The sequence below is a fragment of the Necator americanus genome, chromosome IV (assembly GCF_031761385.1).
Source record: "Necator americanus strain Aroian chromosome IV, whole genome shotgun sequence".
Lineage (NCBI taxonomy): Eukaryota > Metazoa > Nematoda > Chromadorea > Rhabditida > Ancylostomatidae > Necator > Necator americanus.
In genome coordinates this window covers 5,492,953-5,518,754 of record NC_087374.1, presented here as the reverse complement: position 1 = coordinate 5,518,754, position 25,802 = coordinate 5,492,953, and the positions used below count along the sequence as shown (strand labels likewise).

Sequence of the window (25,802 nt, the reverse complement as noted above, 5' to 3'; positions counted from 1 at the left end):
GGTGTTGTACTAGTACATATCTTGTTTCGTAAAAAAAAATTTTTACCTTTTCTTTTCGAGTTGACTTTTCTCTTGGAATATGTTATGTGAAAATAAAGTCAAAAGAATAAAGTCAGGATAAAGTCACTGGCGTATCAATCCACTCGGGATGCGCCAACGCGTTTTACTGGAATTCGTAATCGTTGGGGTTTTGGAACGCGTGTTGGCCTCTACAATACTTCCGGGGGCTAGCCGATATGTCAAATCAGTGTTTTTATCCTCCCAGACAAGTCTGGTACCAATTTATCGACCCCGGAGGGATGAAAGGCTTGGTTTGCACTAGGACGGTTTGGAACCATCGACCGTGGGTGGGCGCCGCGGACCTCTTACCGACTGCGCTACATCCGCCTCGCTACAAGCCAGAAGGTTAAAGCGTGAAAACGTTTGAAAAATGAAAAAAAAGTGAAATGTTCAAAAATGCATGGAGAGTGCAAGTGCACTTACTGAAAATGGAATGGTGCGCATACATGGAACTACGTCCAGAAAGGGAATCGTCTGGCTAAACACTCGAAACAATGATAATTGTAATGGTTTTAAATTTTCAATTCGACCGCTTTATTCCCAGCTATAATGTTTTCTTTTTGATTTGACAACAACAAATAATTATTATCTTGAAGCCCCTGACTTCCCGAACCTCACAAATAACATTACAGACTGAGACGGGGCCGTGTATAGGTGTCTGATAGCCACCTGTTCGCAATTTTACGTTCTGGACAACTACGAGACATATAACTTGCACAATCATATGTCGGAAATTATCCGGACATTGCAAAAATGTCCGGCTGCTGTCCAGTATACCACCAAAAGTTAAAGGTTTAAAGTTTCCGGCGTTGATCAATCCGCTTGGGATGCGCCCACACGTTCACTTCAATTCAGAATCGTTTGAGGTTTACGAACGTGTGTCTGGCCTATACAATGACTTGCGGTGACTAGCCGATGTGTCAAGTCCTCCCAGACAAGTCTGGTCCCAATTTATCGAGCACGGAGGAATGAAACGCTTGGTGAGCACTAGGGCGAATTCGAACCTTCGATCCATCGTGGAGGAAGCGGAACCTCTAACCGCTACACCACACCCGCCCATACCACCAAAGCCATGTATAATTAGCTCAAATACGTAGAGGTAACGTGGAATCTTTGGCAGGAGCTCTTCATTTCGTTACGATGAACTGCTGCACCTTGCCGCTACCTGAGGTGCTCGGATCAGGAGATGTCGATAGATCGTTTAGGCGAGACGCAAAGTGTATCGCAGGGTATGAAACAGTGGCCTATGGATGGAATCCGTGCGATCACTAGTGAGATTGACAATTGATTTTATTGAGAAACGTATCGGCACATCAAAAATCAACGCAACATCTTAATGTGCTTAGGACAAGGACAAGGAAAGATTAGGACTCACCAAAAACCGGACAGTCCGACTGCGTAATCAGCTTTATAAGACAAAAAGGTTACCACGTGACATTTCCGACGATTATTAAATAACTTACAAATTAACGAAGTGTGTAGTGAAATTAGGGGACTAATTTATCTTGTAACTAAAGGAAAAAAACAGTTGGGTAATCGAAAGCGTAAAGCTAGGCAAGTAGCGAAAATCTGAAGCCTCCGATTTACTAGTCACCAGAGGCATGAGTCATGAGAATATTAAGTTCGTGGAGTTAAAAATGGAAGAAATTCGATCGCTAAACTGAAACTTCTGTATACAAGACCTTGGCGGATTCTGAATTTCCAACAGGGACCCAAAAAAAGAAGAACAGAAAGAAGAGACGAAACGGATGAACCAGTTCCGTTCACCTGGTTCAGTGGGGGATTTTGATCTACATCCATAATTGGTGAGATCTTCATCAGCGCCTCACTTTAATCAATTGATCAATCGCTGATGGTGGTCACTATGGGACTGCTGCAGGGAGCATCTAAGGTGAGCAGCTAGCTGATGATTCCGGGATTTTCGCTTATTTATCATCTTTTTTGTAGGTTTTCTGTATACAAGTGTAAGAAGAGTGTAAAATTCATTTATTCAAAAATAAAAAAAGTGGATTTTACTCATTGCTTCATTTTACAGAGTCTGATGAAGGTGACTAAACTGAAATATTAACTGAGTGAAGTATATTTGCTATCTTGGTCATGATTTATTAGAATTTATGCAAAACTTTCCTTTTCTTTTCTTTTCATATTCTTTTCTTTTCTTTTCTTTCTTCTTTTTTTCATATCGCTAATAAAAAGTGGGTATTATTACTTCAATTTTTTTCTCAATACTAAATTTTTTCGAAAATTCTATCATTCTAGAAAGACCACCGTTGGATAAGGGATAAAGGATAAAGTGCACAACATTGATCAATATGATCTAGTGGGAATGCGTCAACGGGTCTGATGCAGTTCCGAACTGTCGTATCGATCCAGGCAGTCGCAGTGAAACCTCTTACCAATTGCGCTACGATCCTTTAAAGGTAAGGTTCGTACTTGGAATAGATGAAATATCAGGTCACAAGAAAAAAGAAGAAAGAAAGTTTCCATTCCGCTTTGCTCCAGTATTCATGGCTAATGTAGGAATAGAGATCAGTTCTTCATATTATCGATTACTGTAAAAGATAAAGGATAAGGTGCACGCTGATGAATCCTCACGGGAATCCAGTTATACAGTCGAATTTATTCCAGAACCACCAGACGTTTCTAAACGCCTGTGTACCCTACAACGTCTTCTTGAGGCTACCCAATGGGTCAGGGCAGTGATTTTATCATTCTGGACAAATCTGGTGTCAATTCATCGACCACAGAAGGTTGAAAGTCTTGGTTGGCACTGAGACGATTTCGAATCAACGATCGACCGTGCGGTGACGCAGCGGAACTTCTTGCGGACTGCGCTACACCCGTCCTCACCTTCAGATACATCAGAAAACTTGATAATTTGGAAAAGTTCTGGAAAATTCTCTATAAATATTGCTGAGTATGAGTTCTTGGAAAGCATTCCCGAGTAAGCCATGATCCAAGATGTACATAATTCCTAGAGTATGGTCCTGAAGGTGTTCTGCTACATTACCGTTCACTGATGTTCCAGAAACCAAACACTTCCATTTTCTTCTACATTTCCTCTTAATAACTGAAAAATGGGGAAGAGGTTTGACATTTCCTTACCTAGTTAGCCATTCTATTAAAAATCAAATGTGAATTTTTAAAAATTCAAGTTTGACTAATGGAATCAGGTTGTATAAGGGGAAGTAACAATGCAGGAACGAGGGTGAATTATGTAACGTCCAAATTTTTTGCCCAGCTTTTCCCAATTTTTTTCTTGCCGGTCAAACATGCTGTCCGCTAGGATGTGGAGCGGTTCGTGGTGGATGGAAAAAATACAATGCGCGTGGATTTTGCCGCATTGCGGATAAGTGCGCTGACTTGCTGACGCCGCCGAATTTTGAAAAACGGCGCTTAAAATCTGCGATAGGATACCCATGCGTGAACAGTCAAACTTCATTGAATTCATTCCCTTAGGAAAAGTCCTCGTTCCTAGGAACTTCCTAAAATATAGAGTTTTTTGATTTCCACAAACAGGAGGAGCTTGGAAGTTTCTGATGGTAGAACTAAGATTTATAGATTTATATTTTTAGATTTTAGATTTATAGGGGAAAGGACCCAGCAGAAACGAGCGGCTACAGTAGTGCGAAGTTCCACTGAATGAATGTGCAGTTGCAGAAGTTATTTTCAAAATTTTTAAATGTTCTTAGTCCTTTTTTCCTTTCCTTTTTTCTTTTTGAAGACAACTTTGAATTTTTTTCGGGTAAAATAGAATGATGTGAGATGGGAGGATTATGCTAAAATAAAATTCAACGAAAATAAATTAGAAAATGAAAATGAAAAATGTTAAAAATAGAGTTGAGACGAAGAACGCACGCATAAGGGCACAGGATACGAAACGTCTAATAATGTTTCATCAGATAATTACTAATTCCACTTAGTACAGCACTTTCCCATCAATATGCATATTCATTATAATTGAGCTATAATAGGGTCACATGAGAGGACGAGAGAGTTTTTTTTTCCAGTAATTTGCTCAAATTAATAGGTGTAGCGCAGTCGGTAAGAGGTTACGCTGTGACTACACGATCGATCGATGGTTTGAAACCGCCCCAATGCCAACCAAGCGTCATTTATCCCCTCGGGGTCGAGAAATTGATATCAAAGTTGTCTGCGAGGATAAAAACACTGAGAGGACACATCGGTTGGCCCGTGCAATTAATTGTATAGGCTGCAAAACGTTCAGAAATTTCTAATTGTCCATAATTGACGGTGAACACTTGTGGTCGCATCTCCATAGGGATTCATCAACGTTCTGCACTTGCGTCCGTCATCGTTTAATTTGTTCAGGGGGAAGCCTTGGTATTAGTTCAAAAACTCCTCCATCGCTTAATCCATCTACGCATTTTTTCCCTACAAAATTCTCTTTTTTCTCTTCTTTTATCCCTTTTTGGTTTTTCTTCCATGCAGTTCCCACAGGTGAAGTTAATTTCTTATACGAAGTCGTTTGATTGGTAATTCCACGTTTTAGGAAGAATGGAAAGAATTTTTTCGTCTGTCATATATCCGTTCTTTAAAGGCTTAGAATCCGCGTCTTGTATCGGAGGACAAATAGCACTGACGTGAGAGCTAATTTCTGGAAAAGTCTTAAAAATATCTTAGAAATACTGCCTGGCGCACCTACATAAGCGAATCAAGAACTAGAATAAAACATCCTATATTATCTTATTCTTCCTGAATAAGAACATCCTATTTTATTCCTTCTTCTTCCTGAATAATATGTGCGTCAATGCAGCAATGATTGTAAGATTATTTCAAAAAAAAAAAAGCTTGAAAGGCAACCTCTTGCGACAACCAAGCCGTCAAACTTTCAATTTTTATAAAAATTGGGAGAAAAAAAATAAAGAAGAGGAGTTTGATGGTCCTTCTGAGAGCACATAGAAGGTACACTATAGGGGAACCTCATTTCATTTCCAGCTCTAAAAACAAGCGCCTAATCATTCCACGAAAAAGGTGCTACAAATTTGCAGTGTGCACCAGAAATAATTCCATTTTTATTTCGGGTGTTTGGTTGAGAAAATAAGAACTTGAAAGGAAAAGAAAAGAAAAAAAAAGAAGAAAAAAACGAAAGTTCCGAGATCTGTGATAAGCCACAAAAATTTGGAAAAATTTGAAGAGCAGAGCATCTTTGATGCAGTTGATGAAGCGCTCCACAGCTACAGCTATGTAGCTTCTCGAAGATGCTTTTAATTTCCTGAAATCGTGGATGTGACGTATTCGAACGGTTTTTTTTCCACAATTAATCACAACCTAACCTTCAACTATAATTATCATTCATTTTCCTCAGGTTTCGACTTCGTGTAGAAGATTTTTGTTCCTTTCGTATCATATTTGAAGTGTTCAACTACTTAGAATCTAAATTTTTGGAGATTTAAATATCTTTATGCTGAGGAAAAGGTTGTCTCAATGAAGAAAAGGAAACTATAAGTTGCTCTTTTACTTAACCAAAAGAAATGAGGATAAAATCTCACATCAAAATTTTTCATTTCAACGGAGAACAAAATTATGCATCAGCTTTGGGTCGTTAGCGATCGCCTATGACGTCAACCAGTGAAAAATTCCCCTTCAACCCTTATTTTCTCGGCCTGATCTTATAATCTTTGTTGCATTTCTCGCAGCATTGTCTACAGTAACAGCTAGTATAATTACAGATAATAATAATAGTTATAATTATAGTTGCAGTAGAAATTCGCAATTAGTCGCGTTGCGATTTTGAAGTTAATTTCCTTTATTTAAATTAGGACGTTTCCTCCTAAGTGATGCATCACGACACTTCCCATAAAGTCAACCAGAATAACCGAGAAACCTATGCTCAAACGATTTTCTCTGGATTTCCGTTGGGAATCCATCCATGAAAACAAAAATGAGTGCTTATAAATCACAAATGACTTTATGACGTTTGTAACACTCTATGTGCTACAAGATTGTCTCACATGCAGGTCCCTAACAATATCCAGGCACCAATACTTAAGGTTACTGCACAGTATGTAGATCTTAATCGCCTTGGGCGATTATCTTTGAAAACGCGGTGACTCTCCAGCCTCGTTGGTCTCGGTGAGGCTGATCAGTTTGTTTTCCTGTGTTTAGTTCTTGCGTAATGTACGAGGAACAATAACGAGGCCCGGGGAAAGGAGAGAGGAGGAGTTTGATGGGATATGCATAGCATCAAAGACCTCGGATCAGGGATTTGATAAAAACGAGATTCGGTCGAAATGTCAGGATATAAATGAAATTCCACGCAAAAACCTCGTTGACACAAAAAAAGAAAGATATAGTTCTTAATTCTCCGTAATTTGTTGCTTTGCGAGATTAAACGGGACCCGAACATAACAGAGCCTCACACAAAAATGGAATGAAGACGATGGAAGAGTTGTAGAGTTGCAAACTTAGCAAATAATGCTGACTCAAAATTTGTAAAAAAAGATTTTCTGATGGTTAATGCACGCGAATAACAGAAGTGCTCATACAACCGTACAAACTAGCTTAGCTCGCTTGAGAAAATAGCTGTGAAAGACTCATGCATCATCATCATCATCATCATCTGCAGCCTTTCTAATTCTAATCCGGTATCCACGCCCACATGTCGTCACGTCTTCGCAACGCAAGAAGAAAAAAACGTTGCTTTTTAGATGAGATAATTATACATTCATCTAGAAAGGAATCGAAGAAGTGCTAAGAATTCGACACGTATTATTCCGGCTGTACCCACGTCAGCGCATAGTGGGTCTGAGAAAAAAAAACTTCTTTTTTGCTTCGTACTTTCGAGAAAAAAAAAGTGGAAATAAGAACGTAAAATTGAGTGAGTTCCATATTCATAAAGCGTTTCCTCTAGTGTAATTAGAATTCCCCCGGGTGCATCAAATTTAGAAGAGAAGAAAGTGAAAGTAGTACTAGGGGACATAGTCTAAACATATTATCGGAAGTACACAACAAGGTGGAAGTGCCGTTTCTTTAGCTAGCAACCTTCTGCTCATTTCAACCTTCAGAGACGCGTGACGGGCATCATCACTCATGAACGGATGAAATCTACTGTAGAGTAAATAAAATTGTTTCAAGAAAAAAGATTCCGACATTAAAGGCATCACTCTACAAATCTGAGTTGGTACGGATTTCAGGTGGAGTATTCGTATACGGCATAGTAGATTACGGGGAGGAGAGTGATTCCGTCCATTTCTTCCCAATTGCCGTATAAAAACGCCCGGGAGATGCGGCTTCGGGCGTTTTGGCGCACTTTTTTTCTACAAGGAGTTCGACTGGAGCGCGCCAATCTTGTGCGGCGCCGCATCTTCCGGGCCCTTTTTTACGGCAATTAGGAAGTAATGGACGGAATCTCTCTCCCTCCCCCGCATCCTCCCCTCTCCATAATCTACTATCCCGTATACGAATACTCCACCTGAAATCTGCACCACCTCAGATTCGTGGGGTGATGCCTTTAATCAATCCGTTTGGGATGCGCCACCGTGTTCACTTCAATTCAGAACTGTTTGTGGATTGCTAACGCGTGCCTAGCCCTGTACAAAGACTTGCGGGGTTAGCCGATGTGTCAAGTCAGTGTTTTTATCCTCCCAGACAAGACTGGTACCAACCCTAGAAGATGAAAGTCTTCATTGACCCTAGGGCAGTTTCAAACCATCAATCGATCGTGCAGTCACAGCGGAACCTGTTACCGACTGCGCTACACTCGCCTGTCCAATCAAATTACTGAAAAAAAAAACTCTCTTACCACCTTATTATAGCTCAATTATAATGGATATGCATATTGATGGGAAAGTGGTGTACTCAGTAGAATTATTAATTATCTGATGAAACATTCTTACACGCTTCGTATCTTGTAGCCTTTTGCGTTTTTTGTCTCCAATCAGTTGGTTTTGGTAGGCTAACCTTCTCAAAACATTCTATTTGGTTTAAAAAAAAATTCATTTTTTTAATAGAAGGACCAAGGTAATTCAAAATCAAGAAAGAGTTAGAAGGTGTAAGTTCTCGAAATATAAATATTGATCGAAAGGCTGAAGTCACAGTAATTGGTGATAGTCATCTTTCCGATAAAGATTTGGAATTCTTGAACCTAGAATTTCATTTTCGATGGCTCAGAATGTCGACGGGGGATCTTTCGTAACGTTATAGGAGGGCGTCAAAAGGTTAGAGACCAGCTTAGAATAACAGACAAACATGAAGATGCACGTTTATAAGCAGAAGGTTGCTTCTACCTGTGCGATTCCTTCGTACTTTATAAAAAGCTAAACCAGTTCGTGAAGCCGATGTAAGGTTAAAAACTGTGATAGCAGGAGTAGTAACAGTAACAACCTTCGATCAACATTGAAATCAACCGCAGAAAAAAAAAACAACTTAGCTAGGCATCAGTGGAAAAGTCCGAAAGTCATCAAAATTCCGAGAACAAACATCTAATTGAGCACTGCATACCTTGGTGGGCCACAATGGAGGAGAGCTCGTGGTTATGCCGCAAATGCTAGAGTGAAAAATAGCGGAATGGCATATAATGGACAATATCATTTTATGGCAGAGTTACGGAAAAAGATTTTGCTGCACAATATAAACGTCTGAACCATGTTTAGTTGAGGGTCGGTAAGGCTGTTGAAATTGGTGAAAGGCTCCTTAGCAGGATAAAAATAGAAGCACCAAACTGCTCTGTCTTTAACAGCCTGATTAAAGAGCATCAAAATCGAACAAATCGAACAAAATTTGGTCGTGGAGTTATTTGAAGTGACGTCTTTGTACACAAATGTTTAAAATGAGCAGGCGTTACAAGCGTTATTTGAAATGGTAGATAGGCGCGATTTTCAAAAGGACAGGGTGCTCCTAAATCAGAGGACCTGCTTTGGGTAAAAGGATTGCTCCAGTTCTTACTCAGAGGACCTGCTATGGACCAAAGGCTTGCTCCAGTTCTTGTTATTTTCTTAATGACCAGGATAGAACAACCAATAATAGAACATCTTCCACACATGTATTGCTAATATATCGATGATTTCTTCACTATAACACCAACAGAATCCAAAAAGGTTGAGTGCTTAAGAACTTTGAATGAGGAGTCGGAATACATAAAACTTACTCAAGAACAACCAAGCAATAGTTGGCTGCCTTGTTCAAATCCTCTAATGAAACTGGACAACCGCATTGCAAGTGTGAAATAATATCGCAAGGAAAGCTCCAAAAAAACATACTGCTTAATCCAACCTCATCCTGTTGGCATAAAAAAGGGAATTGTCAAAAGGCAATATTCTCCAAACAGCTACAGTGATGTTCGCAGGGAATAGTGAACGTGAGGAATCACTAGAACTAGCCATAAACATAGCTAGTCCAAACGATTACATGAGAGCAAAATGCAACACTCAATCTCGAAATAGAAATGAAACACTGGGGACCCCACGTTAAGGTGGAATTCTTTTGTGCATCCCCTTTGTTTCCGATTCCTTAACTGCTGCGATAATTCGAGGTTTTTCGCGAGCACAGTTGCAAGATGATGTTGTATTAGTGAACATCCCGAGCGATAGCATCAACCGGCAGTTGGTTCGTAATAGACACTACGATATGCAATGTGTATCGAGCCTTGCGTTGTGTGCATTCGGTAAAGCTGGAGATTGCACGAAGATTGGAGTAATCTTCAGATAGAATGCCTGACATGCAATGACATTTATATTGCAGAAAATGGGAGGATGCTAAGCTTGCGTACCAAAGAGCATTTGACTGGCAAAAGGCGTGGAACCACGGTGACACCATTAGTGCGCCACAAGAGTGAGAAACGTGAGGGAAATCAGTTTGAAATAAAGTGTACGATATTAGCCCACGAGAAAAAATATCTGTTGGAAGACAGTGGAGGCATTCTGGATTTCCGTCGGGAAATCTACGAATAACAGAAATGAGCGTTTATTATTTACCAATGACTTTATGCCGTTCATAGCACTTCGTGAGCTATAAGATTCTCTCACATGCAGTTCCTTAACACTATCTAGAAACCAGTTCTTGAGGATCTTATTCGCCTTCGGAGGACAATCAGTAAGAATGCAGTGGTTCACCAACTTTGATAATTGGTGAGACTGGTCATTTTGTTTTCATGCATGGAGTTCTTACCTGGTGTACTCAGAGCTATATCGAGGCTTCGCAAGGAAAAAGGAGGAGTTTGACGGGTTATGGTTACCAAGGACCTCGAACCATTTTTAGACCTTTGATAAAGACGAAGTTCTCAAAGCGGCAGGCCAAGAATAGAGTTCTACCAAAACCTCGTTGGCATAACATGAAAACATGAATACGTTAGCGAACGAATCACGCCATCGTTATTATCCCCCAAGTCGGGATAAAAACGTTGGGTCGGGTACAAGTCGGCTTGCATTTTCTCGACTACGGAGGTATGACAGACTTAGTTGGCAGTAAGGCGGTCTCGAACCATCGACCGATCGTGCAGTCACTGCCGAACCTCTTACCGACAGCGCTGCACTTGTCAAATAGCTTTATATGGATCTGGCACAAAAAGAATCCGATGTACTACTAACAGCTACTTTCATCCAGGTGGTGTTAGAGGAGGGGAGCAAACAATCTCTTTTTTCGAGGCACTTTATAATGCATTGAGCATTTGTTTTCAATGTGGGGGTCCTTTCTAGTTGTGGTTAGGTCAAAATGCAGTTTGCGAGTGTTGCACCGAAAAAGTTTCCTACAGATCTATTAAGTCGACGCGTAACTAACGTTTTTTTTTTTAATTTTAACAAAAAAAAGAGTTGAACTTTGTGTATTAAGTTTTGAAAAAGGATTTCTTTCACTGCAAGGTAGTAGTTTTAGTTTTTTTTCTTGATTTAATTTTTGTTAATTTTTAGACCAATATGTAATAACAGAACGCACAGAACTGATCAATTTATCCAACGACGCAACTCTTCGTACCAATAGAATTATCTTCTCCGTAGAATTATGGGGAAGATTTCAATGGAACAAATTGGAGATTAAACAAGACAACCCTTGAACGATGAAGTTCGCGGCACGTTCTCACTACTTATAAAAGTGTAAAGAGTTGCTTTGTTGGGCGAATTAATCAATATCTTTCTCTTGTATTTTTCTAATTATTATATTATAATGAATAAATAAATAATAATATATTTTTTTCTAATTTCTGTATCTAAAGGGAGTATTTCGTGTTTTCGTCCTTCAAACATCTGGAATTAGGGATATTCCCAATTTTTGAGAATAAAATCTGATGATCGAAACTTCCCATCAATCCTAAAGCTGAAAAACCACGAAAAAAAATTATTTCGTTAGAAAATTGTTATTGTTTTTGATGTGAAAATTTATGTCAACACCAAAACAATATCCAATAGATGGGGTTTTGTTTGCTTACATCAGCGCCTGACTGGACAAGATTCCAATCCACTGAAAAACATGATTGCTTTTGCTGGAAAAAATGTGCGGTGCGCACAATTTCATTCGTTAGATACCCGATCCTAGGTTGTACAGCTGCTGTTCGATAGGATTAACGCTTTTGTCATTTCCCCTATTGACGTTGATGACGATGGTCACAGATTAATGACAACAAAAACCATTTATTCATCCATTCACGGGATTATATGCGAAACTTATGACTTGAGAAATTGATGCAGGAAGAAATAGATCCAATATGTCACGTAAATTAAATTTAGAAAACGAATGTTAACGACTGAATCATAAAAAACTAGAAAAGAAGTAGGAAAGGTGAAAAAGGAAAAAAAAAGAACATGACAGAAAGTAAATGCAAGGCATGACAAAACCTATTGACTGTTGTAAGGGCGGGTGTAGCGCGGTCGGTAAGAGGTTCCGCTGTCTGTCGGAGGTTCGCATCCGTCTCTGTGCCAACCAACCCTTCCACCTCTTTTGGAAACCGAAAAATTGATAACAGACTTGTCCGGGAGGATAAAAACACTAATTTGAGATACATTGGCTGGGCTCGGAAAAAATTGTATATGCTGAACACATATTCGTAAATTTAAAACGACTCTGAGTTGAAGTGAATGCGTAGGCATATCCCAAGCGGATTGTTTGATGTCAGACACATTATTATTTATTCTTTTCTTTGGTTCTTAATTCATACATACGGATATAGCAAGGAGTAGTAATTATTTTTAAGAATTTCCCAGAAATTAGCACTCATATCATTGCTATTAGTTCTTTTATACGGTACCAATTATATTGTAGAGATTTCTGCCTGATGTCATGGGAGCGAGCGGAAAACATACAGGCGCCTATGCTATTGTCGATCAGATATCGATAATGGATACAAATTTAAAATAGTGTGAATATGTAAAAAAAAACACAAAACAAAACAAAACGGAGAAGCATATGGATGTTTCCGAAATTCCCTGTTCCAGAGGGCTGAAACTAAAATTGGCTGCGAATGGTGACGAGAATTGATCATAATATTAAAATATAGTGAATACAACTCCACCAGGGCGGGTTTGGTGTAGCGGTTAGAGGTTCCGCTGTCTGCACGATCCATCGGAGGTTCGAATCCGCTCTAATGCTCATCAAGCCTTTCATCTCACCCCGGGGTCGATATATTGGTACCAGACCTATCTGTGAGGAAAAAAGCACTGACTTGACACATCGGCTAGCCACCGCAAGTCATTGTATGGGCCAATTACACCTTCGTCAGCCTCAAACGATTCAGAATTGAAGCGGACGTGGAGGCTCATTTCAAGCGGATCGATTAACGCCAGAAACTTTATCCTTTATCCTTTATAAGCAGAGCTACCGTAAGCAGGCAGCAATCAGAGACCTATTCGCGGGATCAGTGCTCCTAATTATATTATAACACTCAAAATTGTGAACTTATGCGGTGAGAGGTTAGTTGCTCATTTTTAAAGTTCTAGTTGTGTATTTATGGATTTGTTCGGATCACGAAATTGATGTCTCCCTTTTTTACTGAGTGACATTTACGTATCCTCGAAATTTCACCACAATCACGTCTCTAAAACTCGTAACTACTAATCACTAAGTGATTATTTCTGGAGAAAGAAAAAAAAACAGCTCTGGCTTTTATCATTTTGATCTCTTCATTGCTAAAGGTACTAACATCACAGTAACAGCAAGAATAAAACAAAGAGACTTTAATAAATTATACTATTGCATTAGTAATTTGATTTTAATATACAAGAGATCATTTTATGGAAAAAAAATCACATCGTTCAGTTATCTTCATCCACATCAAACGCTTTGTTGACGAAAAGACTTTCCATTTCCATTAAGAACACATCCATGAGATGAGTAAAAGGTGGACGTCTCTCCGGGTAACGATGAAAGCATTGTTGCATGATGTTGTATCTTCAAATACATCTATTTTTAGAAGAATTTTCCAATTTCCTGCTTATTGAATCATGTACTAATGTGATTTAATCTGTTGGAACCCCATCCAGAGATAGAGTGCAATGGAAAAATAATTAAATGACAAAATAATTAAGTAAGTAAATAAATAAAAAGGTAATGGATACAATAAGAATCCAATTCCAACTAAAAATCGACAAATCCACTAAAGATGCCTTGACATTTTTGCGAAAGTTAACGGAAGGAGCTTTTTTCCTTCGGGCAGGAAAACAGCGATTTTTTCCGTAACGGTAACTTCACGAATGAATTGTTTTTCAATCCAAAAAATATCCTAAAACGCTCTGCCGAAAAATACCCACTTTTGAGAACTTCACTTTATTTATTTATTTATTTACTTATTGAATGAACGAACCGGTGCAACTGTTATTGACACAAAAACTTCAGTAGTCGAAATTTTCTTATCAAAACAAAACTGACGTTTAGGGATAACGATGGAGTTGAGTCATTTGCCAATGAAAATTATGCGATTTCCGCAAATCCCCACTTTTTAAATCAATATTTCCTGAATTTATTATCACTTACGTCTTCCGAGAGGCATATTTCGGATGTGCAGGGATCCGGGAATGTCGAACGCTTTCCACAATTTCTTCTGGTTTTTCCAAATCTTCGTATGGAGCTTCACCAAGGGTGAAAATCTCGTATAAAAGTACACCGAATGACCATCTAAATACGAAAAATCAATAAGTAAAGTTTTTGCACTGTTTCATCCAACCGTTTGCTGATTAATGGATACAAAAAAATGAAATTCAATGCATAAATCTCAATAGCTGTGGGAAAAATAAAAGAAACGCATGTAGATGTTTACATTATCCATGATTACTCAACATGAACAAGTGAGTAGGTAAATAGTAGTAAGAAGTAATAATAATAGTAGTAGTAAGTAAATAAATTAAATAATAATGTTCTAACAAATACAACAATTATTCGCAACCTACGTATCACTCTTCGAGGAAAATTTCCCTTGAAAACACTCCGGAGCCAACCATCTCACCGGAAGATACCGCAAAGCGAGTGAATTCCCAGAGAATTTAGGATCATCCGGATCGGAACAGAATCCAAAACCGCTTATCTGTAAATATATTACTACTTTTTTTGAGTATACTAGATTTAAAGGAAGAGTGGCCTCACTTTTGCTCTTAAACCGGTTGTGAGGAGAACATTTCGAGCAGCTATGTCGCGATGGATCAAATTTCGGGAGTGTATATAGCTCTGAACAGAGATTCCTAAGGAAAAATTGTTCCTAAGGAAAAAAATGCTTTCACTGAAGCCATTGTAAGACAATCCTATGGGTTTGAGGTGCCTGATTGGATACAGTATGAAGGACTAAGTGTCTGGCCTCCATCAATCCGCGTGGGATCCGTCAACGGGTTCACTTCAATTCAGAATCATTTGATTTTTTGAATTGATTTGATTTGATCAAGTCAGTGTTTTTAATCTCTCAGACGAGTCTGGTGCCAACTTATCGACTTCGGAAGGTTGAAAGGCTTGGTTGACACAGGGGCGGTGTTGAACCATTGATCGATCGGGCAGTCACAGCCGAATCTCTTACTTATTGCGCCACACTTATTTCTTTGAACTGTGGCTTGGTAGAAAATCGAATTAATCATAAGCCAATATGATCTACTATCGATATATGTCTATCATCCAGTTTTGGCTTAATTTAGACTAGAACTTATCGCTCTACATTAATTAGTGACATATATGGAGAACAGTTGAAAAGTTCGACTTTCAATGAACCTCGGCATAGTTGAATTTATATTATTGAGTTTGATAAGCTGCATACGAGGTTGTTAAATAAATTTATTGGCTAACGTTTCGGCTATATCGCCTTCTTCAGAGCCTGAAAAGGGCGATATTCAATCTACAATTCAAACGACCAACCTCTCCACAACTAAACTGATAAACTCCACGCTACTTTCAATCACAAATTTAGCGACTGCACTGAATGCTCACCCGACGCCTAACATGGACCGCTGACTGATCGATCACGAGAGCGAATGGTTCGAATGTCACATTCGGATCGGGCGAACCATTCGAGATATGGCGCGAGTTCCCGCATTATCGACAGACATTCACCCGGTTGCGGTTCATTTTAGGGTTTTTGGCTTGGATACAAAATACCTCCAGCGATTTTCGAGCCAACGTTTTAGATTCGTGCGCTAAGATTTGGACCCTAATTTCAATATATGTAGAACAGTAGCAGTACGAGAGAAAGTGAACAGGATACCAATAAATATAATAGTTGCATAGCAAGTATAAGGAAACACACCTACACAAGTACCAAGTTGAAGTTTATTAATACTGGCCAAAATTGACTAAATAGACCAGCTATATTCAAATCTTGGCTCTAAAGTTACCGAGGATTGACTGTCCATGCAATAAGGTGTTGAAAATCACAATCGTACCTAGAGACAAAACCAAAACTCATAGTACGTAATTAACAAACTAATGGTTTTACGTCAAAAAGCAAAACATAACACTAAAACACTGAAAGTACTACACAACAAATTCTTTTGAGTGAACGAGAATTGAATCATTTGAAGCAGTGGGAAAGAAAGAGGGATTCCAACGAAAAGGATTGTGATTATGATAGGGATGATCAGTTTTTCGAGGTGCAGAATGAACAACTCGATGATTGCGACTCGAGGAGCACGATGGCATCGATTATTCCAGCTCGGATCGATGGAGTGATCACGATAGGATAGGCAGCATCGATGAAGATGAAGAGGAAAACGACTCAGATATCCAACATGAGTACATCTCACGAAGGAATCTGGAAAAGGCCCGAGCGGAGCGGCGGCTAAGACACGAAAAAGAGGAGCGCAATAGATTCAAAGAGCTTGAGGGGAAGAACGAAGTCGCAAGATGATCGCTAAATCGAGAAAAAAAAGAAAGAAAAATCTCGTAAACGCCGGTGTGGTGGACGGGAGGAGGAAATGGTCGCGTTGCCAATACCGGTAGATCAAACACTCAAACACGAACAATGCGCCGGCCACGACTTCGACTTCGACCCGTTCCGTAGTCACACGTAGTCGATGACACTGAGATCGCGCTTCTCTCGATGAAAGAACTTCCTCATCGTCGCATATCTCATTCCTCCGTTGGCCTCGGGTCGCCTTTAGCTCGATGTGTCTGCCCATGTGATCTTTTTTGTTTACGTCTTTGTGTACTCGTGCAACATCATGTCTTTTAGTCTAGTCCATTTCTAGCCGACGCTGACTTTGTTGTGATAATTTCCTAGACAAAAAATGAGTGTTTGTGAATTTTTAGAAATTTGTTTCTAGTCACTAACAAGAAATAAACTGGTTTCTTTTATGGAATTACTGATTTATGTGTTTCTAATCATTGATGCTATGGTAATTATGCAGTAATATATTAGGTTGGGGACAAAGTTCGTAGCGTTTTTATATTTTCTTTGTTTTACACCGTTTTTTTTTTGCTGTTTGACAAAGTTTATAATATTCATTCGATAGAGCTCTTTCTGCTCTACAAAACTGTGTTAATTGTCTTTTTGAGTAATTTAATTTTTAATTACTTTTTAGGCTTAGAAATGGAGTATCCGGTGGGAGGAGGTCGTAAACAACAACAACGGCGAATACATAATCGATTAAATTATTGTTAATATTAATGTTGTTGTTGTTAATATTAATGTTTGATTAAATGAATGTCCTTGATAAGAACGCTACGAACTTATTCCCCAACCAAATATTTTCTTTTGATGTCATCCTTTCTGGTCTCCAATGTGTATCGCTATCTATCTATCGCTAAGAGACTTTTTTTTTAAAGAATATGTTGGGCCTAACTAATATCTGATGGTTTCATGTGTTAAAAGAATATGTTGTGCAGCACTTTCAGTGGTTTAATGTCATGTTTTGCTTTTTACGACATAAACCATTAGTTTGTTAGTTATGTACTATGAGTTTTGGTTTTGTCTCTATGTACGATTGTGATTTTCAACACCTCATTGCATGGACAATCAATCCTCGGAAACTTATCGCTCTGTTTTTTTTTGCACGCTACTGCAATCAGATCAAGTCAAATCACAGAAAAACTACTTGAATTGAAAAAAAAAGAAAATTGACTTTGAAGGTTTTTTTTTGGTCCCAAAGCATAGAAATTCATCGTAAACCATGTTTTTACTCTTTTCATCTAAAACCTGACTCTTAAGGCACCTTTGCTGCAGGTTGCAGCAGCAAAGGTGCCTCGTGTCCCTCTGGTTTTATCGGGAAGGCTGTCAACGTAAAAATGAGGTCATTTGTTTCTGTTATGGCTACTTGCAGTTGAGATTGATCTCTGAACTATTTGATTCGACCACAGGTCAGGAATCAAGCGGATTTATTCTCCCAGTTTCAGTATCGGTTCCTTAGTTCATCATATAATTTACGTAAATTTTCTCCAATTCTTTAGAGAAGTGAGATTTATCTGATGCCTTTTTTAAAAGTACAACGCTAACCTACATTTTTCGTAGCACTCGTCGTCTAAGATGGGATAATCTGCTCCTTACCATTTTTTACTGCTTAAATCAGAACACTAAATTATTCAGCAGCATTAATGCGTTAAGAATGATTGTCCTGTGAAAGTGCAGCAGCATTTTTTGAACCAACTACTTCTAATTCAACATCTTAAAAGGTTTTACATTGGTTGGATTTTTAGAGGGATAGAAATCCCCAGATTGGGATGACTTAAATCACTTCAAGCTTTAGATTTGATCTCCTAGTGCTCCTAGTAAAGAGCTAAATTCTTTTCTTCTTGTCTCAGAAGGATAGCTTAATGGCGCTGAAGTGGTGGGTTTTCTTAGATGATAAATCTATTACCTTATTAAGTGCTTAGGAATACCAGGTGTTTTAAAACCTTCTTTTTTCGAGAGCAGTTTTAATTTGTGAATATAGCAAAAATTGAGTACAGACGATATATTCGGACCACAATACTCCCCCTTCCTTCTTTCCCACAGTACTGAGAGAACTAAGTAGCTACCGTTACCACATGAGCATTCCCACATGACCCCGTTCCAGAAAGCGCGTTGCAGTAGATGGCGTCGTACAGAACAGCATTCTGGAGGCGGCTGTTTTTAGTGATACAGGGAGAGATGAGCGGAGCCACCACCTCTCCATAATCTACGACCCCGTGTAAGCATAACTCACCGGAATCCCACACCACGCCAGATTCGTGGGGTGATGTCTTTAAGCAACTGCGTCGACCCTCATTTCGTTTTGACACGACTATCCCCCGCGAAACAAGAGGCAAAACTTACAATTCCATCACAAATCTCCCAAATTATTTTAAAGAGCATCTGGTAGGGAATATAGGAGGTCGCCGCATGACCATCATCAGTCGATATGACCCTGAAAAAAGATTCGAGTTAGTTGTAGTGAAGTTCTTCTGCCAAGTAAATCCAGATCCACTTCGGACTGAAGGAATAAACCAAAAGTTGGTATTTTTAATCGCAGATTAACTTATATTTCGATTTCGTTCCGAGTTTTGTTGCTTTATGTTATCGTTTTGTATAGAAATAGAAAGGCGAAATGGACTAACGTCTCATTGATCTGTCCGAGATACTTCAGTAGATTCATATGCGTCAACTCAAGCAAACTACACACCAATTCATTTTTGTTCGTCCATCCTGAATCAATTTAATAGGATCGGCTTTTGTGCATATCTGAGCCCATTTACCTAGGAATAAAGCGATGTGATCGTGGTGTCGCAGCCTTCTCATCGAACTAATCTCTCTAAACAATTGATCTTCTTCTGGTTCATCGAAATGACGTGGTACCTGACGTGTTGATATTTTTCTACTCAAATTCGATTGAAAAGAGAAAGAAGAAATGTTACTCGAACAGCAACCGGACAATCCTGATACTGTTTCATTTCCACTCGGCCGATCCATTGAAGAATTGGAGCCTTTCCTTTCAATTTTCCTTGAAATAAAAAAAATTAAAAGAACAGTATTTTACACGATTTCTAGTAGAAAAGAAAGGAATAAGAGAAGAAGCAGAGAATTACATCGAAATCTTGACCTCATACCTCCCCTTGGGAGGTCAATCAACTCGCTCATGGTACTAATTATCTTCTCATTTTTAAAATGAAGATATCTTAAAGGCTGCAAAACCTAATACAATTGCAATGCGACGATCTTAACTTCTCAAAACTTCTATTTATGATCTTTTACTTTGAAGGGGAATTTGGCAAGAAGAAATAAACAGGAAAGAAACAGAATAAAAATTCCTGCTCGATAGTTTCTTGAAGATCTTCGGGAAGTATTTTGTTTGTGTTCTTTGTGCCTAAGCCGACGGGAGGATAAAAAAAGTATTTTCAGGCCGAATTTTTACTACTGATTACTTGAAAACTTGGGACCACAACTCCTTTTTTTAGCGAAATTGAAATCGAAAGGAATGTTGGAGTAGCAATATCGATTTATTTTTTATTTATATTTTTTTATCTTATTTTTTAAAATTTTTTATCGATTTATCTCTGAGAATTGGAGAAGTGATCATTCTAATTAAAGGCAGCGTGATCACGATTTTGACGTGATACGGAAACCCAGGTATAACGTAAAACTTAGGATCTAGATTACGAAAGCGAGCTTAGCTGCGCTCATCTTTCCCTAACCGTCGTAAAAAAACGGCGTGAAAGGCGACGTTTTTCCTTACGGAAAGACCTGTAATGCAACGTTGTGCACGCGCCGCATCCACGTGCGAGCGTTCGAAGATCAATGAGGTCCTCTCAACACCCTATTCAAGTAAAACTGATGAATAAGCGACGCGGAGCGTGCGCAAGAGTGGCGCGTTCTAACGCGTCTCGTAGGATTAAACTCCGTTCCCACGCCGTTTTTTTTCAGGACGGTTAGGGGGAATTGAGCTGGGGCCACGGTCGTTTCCGTAACCTACAACCCAAACTCCACGTTTTCACCGTAGTTTCCTTACCACATCAATTTCGTCTTACGCTGTCTTTAACTTGTTTACAACTCACCTAAATAAACATTCGATATTGTACCTTCCCCAAGGAGGAATTCCATATCAATATGAACATGATCGGATCTGATCTCCCATGGAAGTCGTGCCACTTTCGGACACTCCTTTGCGGCTCTAAAAAAAGAGCATACCGGATTCTCCTAGTTCTGGAAACCTCTATCGGATACTTGTATAGTTTCGGTTGAAGCATCATTTCCGTAAGTATTTCCATCTGCTTCTTATGTTGTCTTTTAACGTGACCATAAATGAGCACACCAAACACAGTGGCGCTGATGGTAGCGCAAACGGAGATCCACACCATATCATCCAGGGCGATGTACAGGCGTTTGGGTTTGTGATAGGGTCGAGAAGGAACCAAAGGCACTAAAATCGATCTTTCAGTTCCCTAGGCTGAATTAACTTCAAAAAATCCAACTAAAACTAAGCTTTTGTTTATTTTCTATCTAGTTTTTCTCTAAATTTTTTGAAATTTATTCAACTTATTCAAATTTATTTAAATTTATTAAATTGGAACGTGATAATCCTACCGAATTCCACTTCCGACCTACAAGAAGTACTGTAGTTAGTGAGGTAGAAAGCATCGCTGGAAACAATTTGCCAATCTTTCGATGCGTTGATATATCCATACGAAATGAGAGGATTGGTAAGGTTTCCATATATATCTTCCAATTTTTGATTCGACACCAAACGAAACTTTGCCTAAATCGGCTACACATCGACGGATGTCCGGAAAATATTCATGTAGAGCAGGAAAAACTTACATTAACAGGCCAAGAACTGTTTATTTTGGAGAATTTTGCTTCTATGCATGAACTGTTGCTAAAAAGCAACGATGTAAACGAGTTGTTCGCTTCAAGAGCAGAAACGAATCGACCAATGACATCAACGACGGCAGGATCACACACACGTTTCGAGGCAGTTACTAAAAACAAACTGGTAACTCATATCTTGTGCTAATTTTACGGAGGTTCAGTTTTTTCTTTATCTTCTGATTTATCTTATTCACTAAGTATTTTTTTTTCATCTTTAAATTCTTTTCTTTTTTTGATATTGCAGTTTTTATATCACGTGGCGCCATTGCCACCGCGGGGTGATTCCGTCCACTTCTTCCTAATTGCCGTAAAAAAAACGGTTCGGAAGATGCGGCGCGTGCGCAAGGCTGGCGCGCTCCAATCGAACTCCTTTTAGAAAACAGCGCGCCGGAACGCCCGAAGCCGTTTCTTCCGAGTCGTTTTTTACGGCAATTAGGAAGAAATGGACGGGATCACTCCTCTTTCTATAATCTACGATCTCGTATACGAATACTCCAGCTGAAATCCACGTGCCACCTAAAAATCGTGGGATGATGCCTTTAACATCTCGCTGTAGTTCGACGCTTTTTCCTAGGATCTGGATCTGAGAAATCCTTCAGAACACACAGAACAAGGCGATCTGCTGATCTCTTCATAATTGGAACGTAGAAGCGACGACAGTTGGTTTTCCGTGTCCATTTTTGACGATAAGGCGAGTAACAGACAGAAGCACTGAGAAGTTCTCTCAATGGAAGATAGAAGTCAATTACAAACACTTGCTTGTTTGTTTGTTTGTGATTGTTTGTTCAAGGACAAAGATCCCGAACAGGATTTAATGTATCTTTGCCATATAGCTTCATTTTCAGTAGCTACCGTTGTTGTTCCCTTATTTACGATCCAAGAAATGAAACTCAGCGGCCAGCTTCGTTGGTTCTACATCCACGTCTTCAATCTGAGAGGAATTGAGCGCTCAAATCCAGCATCCCCAGTAGCTATCAACTTTTGAACCCCAGATAAATGAACGTCCTTTGTCATAGCGGAAGGAACTTAAGTCTGGAGGCTCTCATCTTCCGTTTATAGTTTTTCTTTAGCTTCAGAAAACTTCCCGATGTATGCAGAAATTCAACTGCGCCATTGTGGCTTTTATAAATGTCGAACGAGTTTTTAAGTCGTCGAGTTTTTTTGTCGTTTTTAGAACCAAAATCCGCGTACGTTTTGAAGCAAAAGAAACCTGAATTCTGTTCAAATCATAGGTACCGATCTTTACTTCTTTTTCCCATGAATTCGGTACAGCGTTGCCCGAACGGTATTGTTTGATTGCCCACAAATGGAATTGTCATGTCTGAAATTCAATTACGGTTTATCTATGGATACGCGAGAAATTTCTGGAAACCTACTTCGAACTGATTCACCATCAGCATACTGTACCAACAAAAAATCGCGGTACATCTTATTGCTTGGGAGAGAGCATAAATCTCCAAGAAAAGCATTACGAAGAGTTTCAGTGATAACTTTGGCGTCAAATTCCGTCATGAACAAGAGGTCGTGCATCGTCGGTTTCCCCTGGTAGATTGCTTGAGGGAATTCTGCAAAAATCTTTAATTTATTCGTATTTTTTCATAGTGAACAGAGATTTCGAAATTTAAAATTTTCCGTAAACAAAAATTATTTTATTTATGTTTCTCCAGAGTGGGCAAGTGGGGTACTGTAAAAGAAAACTGTACCGAAGTCTAACGGCTGTTGAAAACGTTCCATTGTTTCCGTCATATCAATATCGTCTCCAGCTGAATATACTGGGAAATTTACAGCCAGTTTAAAATTAGTGTCGTTCAATTCGTGGACGAGAGCAAGCTTCTGTTCGTTTACCTAAAAAAATTAGAATGAGGTTAGACTATTTAATCAGAAAAAAGTTGTTGGAATTTTCCTTAAAGGCATTACCTCACTAATCTCTCATTATATGGATTTTCGTTGGAGTATACCTATATCGGGTCGTAGATTATGAACACATAGGTTGTTCCACGCATTTCTCCCTGTATCACTGTAAAGACGGCTCCAGAACACTATTTCCTTATGACGTCCTCTATTGCAACGCGCCACCCTTGCGTCCCGCCCCCCGCCTGCGATTCGTCGAAAATCCATTCGGACGCCCCTATAGACAACTCATTTCATTCGACGAATCGCAGGCGGGGGCGGGGCGCATGGGTAGCGCGTTGCAAAAGAGGACCTCGTAAGGAAACGCATTCCCAATCCGTCTGCTTACAGTGATGGAGGGAGAGCTGAGCGGAACCATCCCAGCATTCATAATCTACGGTCTAGTATATAGGTATACTCCAAGGAAAATCCATACCACGCCAGATTCGTGGGGTGATGCCTTCAAAGGAAATACGTAGAAGCAACGTTCAATCTTACAGATGTGATCGTATTCATTGCAGCAGTGACATTCACAGGTAGATAATCTGTGAGCAGCACTATTTGCTTCTTTTGCAGCACAGTAGAAGGATGTTGGTTGTCATTATCGATCTAGAATGAATAAGTTGCAACTTAGTAAAAAAAAACTCCCTTAAAAAATGTTTACCACTCACAAGGTCGGAAAAACTTCTGATCACTGCGCTTAACGGTGAAGCGGGATCATCGCATTGCACAAAGGCGGTGCTATTTGTTCTGGCACTTCGCCAAAATTTCTCCATCTGCTCGCTATCGTTTATCCATGACTGAACTTCTTTTTCAAGCGATTCCGTTTCAATTGTGATGGATAGATTCGTGCCAAAGTTCAGTTTGTACTTGATCATTTCGTGAACTGGCATAAGCTGCAAAATTTCTTTTTTTCTTCTCAAGAGGTTTTTGTGAGGAAAATGTAGTGTATTTAAAAACGCTTCATCGTTCTTCTTTGTAATTTACCACGAGAAAGAAGAAAGAAGAAAATTGAAACATATGTGCTTATGTACCGCTGTAAACATACTGCAAACATGTGCTTTCAAAGGTAGAAATTGAAACATACATAAGTACTAATTTTCTACAGATTTTCCGCTGTGACCGTGCGATCAATCGATGGTTCAAAACCGCCCCGGTGCAAACCAAGTCTTTCACCCAATGTCGATAAAATGTTACCAAATTTGTTTCAAAGAATAAGAACGAGCGATAGATCTGGCCCTGTAAACTTGTATCAGCTCAATTTTTTAATTTAAACCGAATATCATTATGGAGAGAGGTTAATCCCATCCATTATTTGTTATTCCAAATAGCCCGCATGCTACTATTAGGGATTATTCATTGTACAATAAATTCGATTGGAGCGCGCCAGTGCAGGCCGCATCTTCCGGGTCTTTTTTATCCAATTAGTAAGCAACTCGGTCACCTACTCTCCATAACCGTACTATCTCGTATACGAATACACCACTTGGAATCCGAACACCTCATTCGTGGGGGGATGCCTTTAAAAAAATCGCAACTACTTTTAACCTAATGTACCTACATTGAATAAAACCTCTTACTAAAAAAATAAGAAAGAAAAAGATTAAAAAACAGTTTTTGGAAAAAAATGAAAGGCACTACAAAATCTTTTTTTATCTTTTATTGCTACCCCCTTGAACGAAAAGAATTTTCCTTCGTCTGGAATATCTATCTTTTTTTGTGTTCCAAACTTTGGAGCAAGGCGCATTTCAGAGGAGACTGGAGCAGTGAACCTGTCATTTTCCAAGTCAATTTTGTTTTTATTCATTTTTTCGTCAATTAGGAGCGTTATTGCACGTCCATGCGCTCGTAGACCTTTAAAAGAATTCGAAAATTCAAAACGGCGAAGAAATGAGGATATACATTGTTTCATAAATAAAACAAATAAATAGTTCATAAGTGAATAAATAATTTGTTAAATAAATAAACAATAAATTCCACATACTCACTCTTGAATAGAATGTCAGCAATCCAACGAATCCCTCATAATCGAGCGCAGAAGAAATTGTGATGAGTAGGTAGGCTGAGGTGCCCATAGTGGGACATGCCTCTTGATAGGAGGGTGAAATTGAGGAAAAGACAAGGAATACGTAGCACCAGAACAACGAATGCCCTTTCATGAGAGTTCTTACTGTAGAATAACTTCGAGTCAGAAGTTGTCAGCGTAGAAAACTCATGCAAGTTCGTTGTTGTTCGTGAACGCTGGAAGTAGTGAGCATTCGTTATCTCATGAGACGACTTGGACAATAAAGTGCACAGCTACTGCTCGTTAAAGAGTCAGCGGACTGCTTCCGTAGATCGCTAGCGATCCTTGAGGAATCTCTCTGAGGATTCTAGAAATTTCAATCCATTTAAATTGAACAGGGTGACCCATAGCAGCAAAATGGCTGCGGAGTATGCGGGCCCAAGTGCTGAAGATCATTTTTCGCTATATTTTACAGTTTTTTCTTCGAAGAATTTCTTTTTACAGTTTTTGTGTTCTGAATAGGGTTAAAATTCTTGAATAAGACAAAATTATTATCCAAACGGATAAAGATGTTCTCCAAAAACCGTGGTGACAGAACCCTTGTTGTAGATAGCAGTTCCGGTCCTTATCAACGGTTATAAAGCAGAGAAATTGCACCAAATCACAGGAGCG

General features: G+C 39.2%; 1 protein-coding gene across 4 annotated transcripts; it reads right to left on the bottom strand.

Annotated features, from left to right (window-relative positions):
• Positions 1 to 13,259: 13,259 nt before the first annotated feature.
• On the bottom strand, positions 13,260 to 25,284 carry RB195_000446 (uncharacterized protein; the record flags this gene model as incomplete). Of its 4 annotated transcripts, XM_064196798.1 has the most annotated exons (17): positions 13,260 to 13,395; positions 13,978 to 14,118; positions 14,391 to 14,524; positions 14,584 to 14,664; positions 18,707 to 18,797; positions 18,988 to 19,075; positions 19,126 to 19,225; positions 19,285 to 19,370; positions 20,422 to 20,537; positions 20,591 to 20,786; positions 20,951 to 21,122; positions 21,185 to 21,345; positions 22,612 to 22,800; positions 22,939 to 23,080; positions 23,624 to 23,734; positions 23,797 to 24,021; positions 25,114 to 25,284. In XM_064196798.1, the coding sequence occupies 17 exons, from the start codon at positions 25,282 to 25,284 to the stop codon at positions 13,260 to 13,262; spliced, it is 2,340 nt and encodes a 779-aa protein (XP_064052679.1). The 4 variants fall into 4 exon arrangements, with proteins under 4 accessions (XP_064052679.1, XP_064052682.1, XP_064052680.1 ...); XM_064196800.1 differs by lacking the exons at positions 13,260 to 13,395; positions 13,978 to 14,118; positions 14,391 to 14,524; ... (3 more) ...; positions 19,126 to 19,225; positions 25,114 to 25,284 and having other exon boundaries at positions 19,249 to 19,370; positions 23,797 to 24,018; XM_064196799.1 differs by lacking the exons at positions 13,260 to 13,395; positions 13,978 to 14,118; positions 14,391 to 14,524; ... (4 more) ...; positions 19,285 to 19,370; positions 25,114 to 25,284 and having other exon boundaries at positions 20,411 to 20,537; positions 23,797 to 24,018.
• Positions 25,285 to 25,802: the final 518 nt, after the last annotated feature.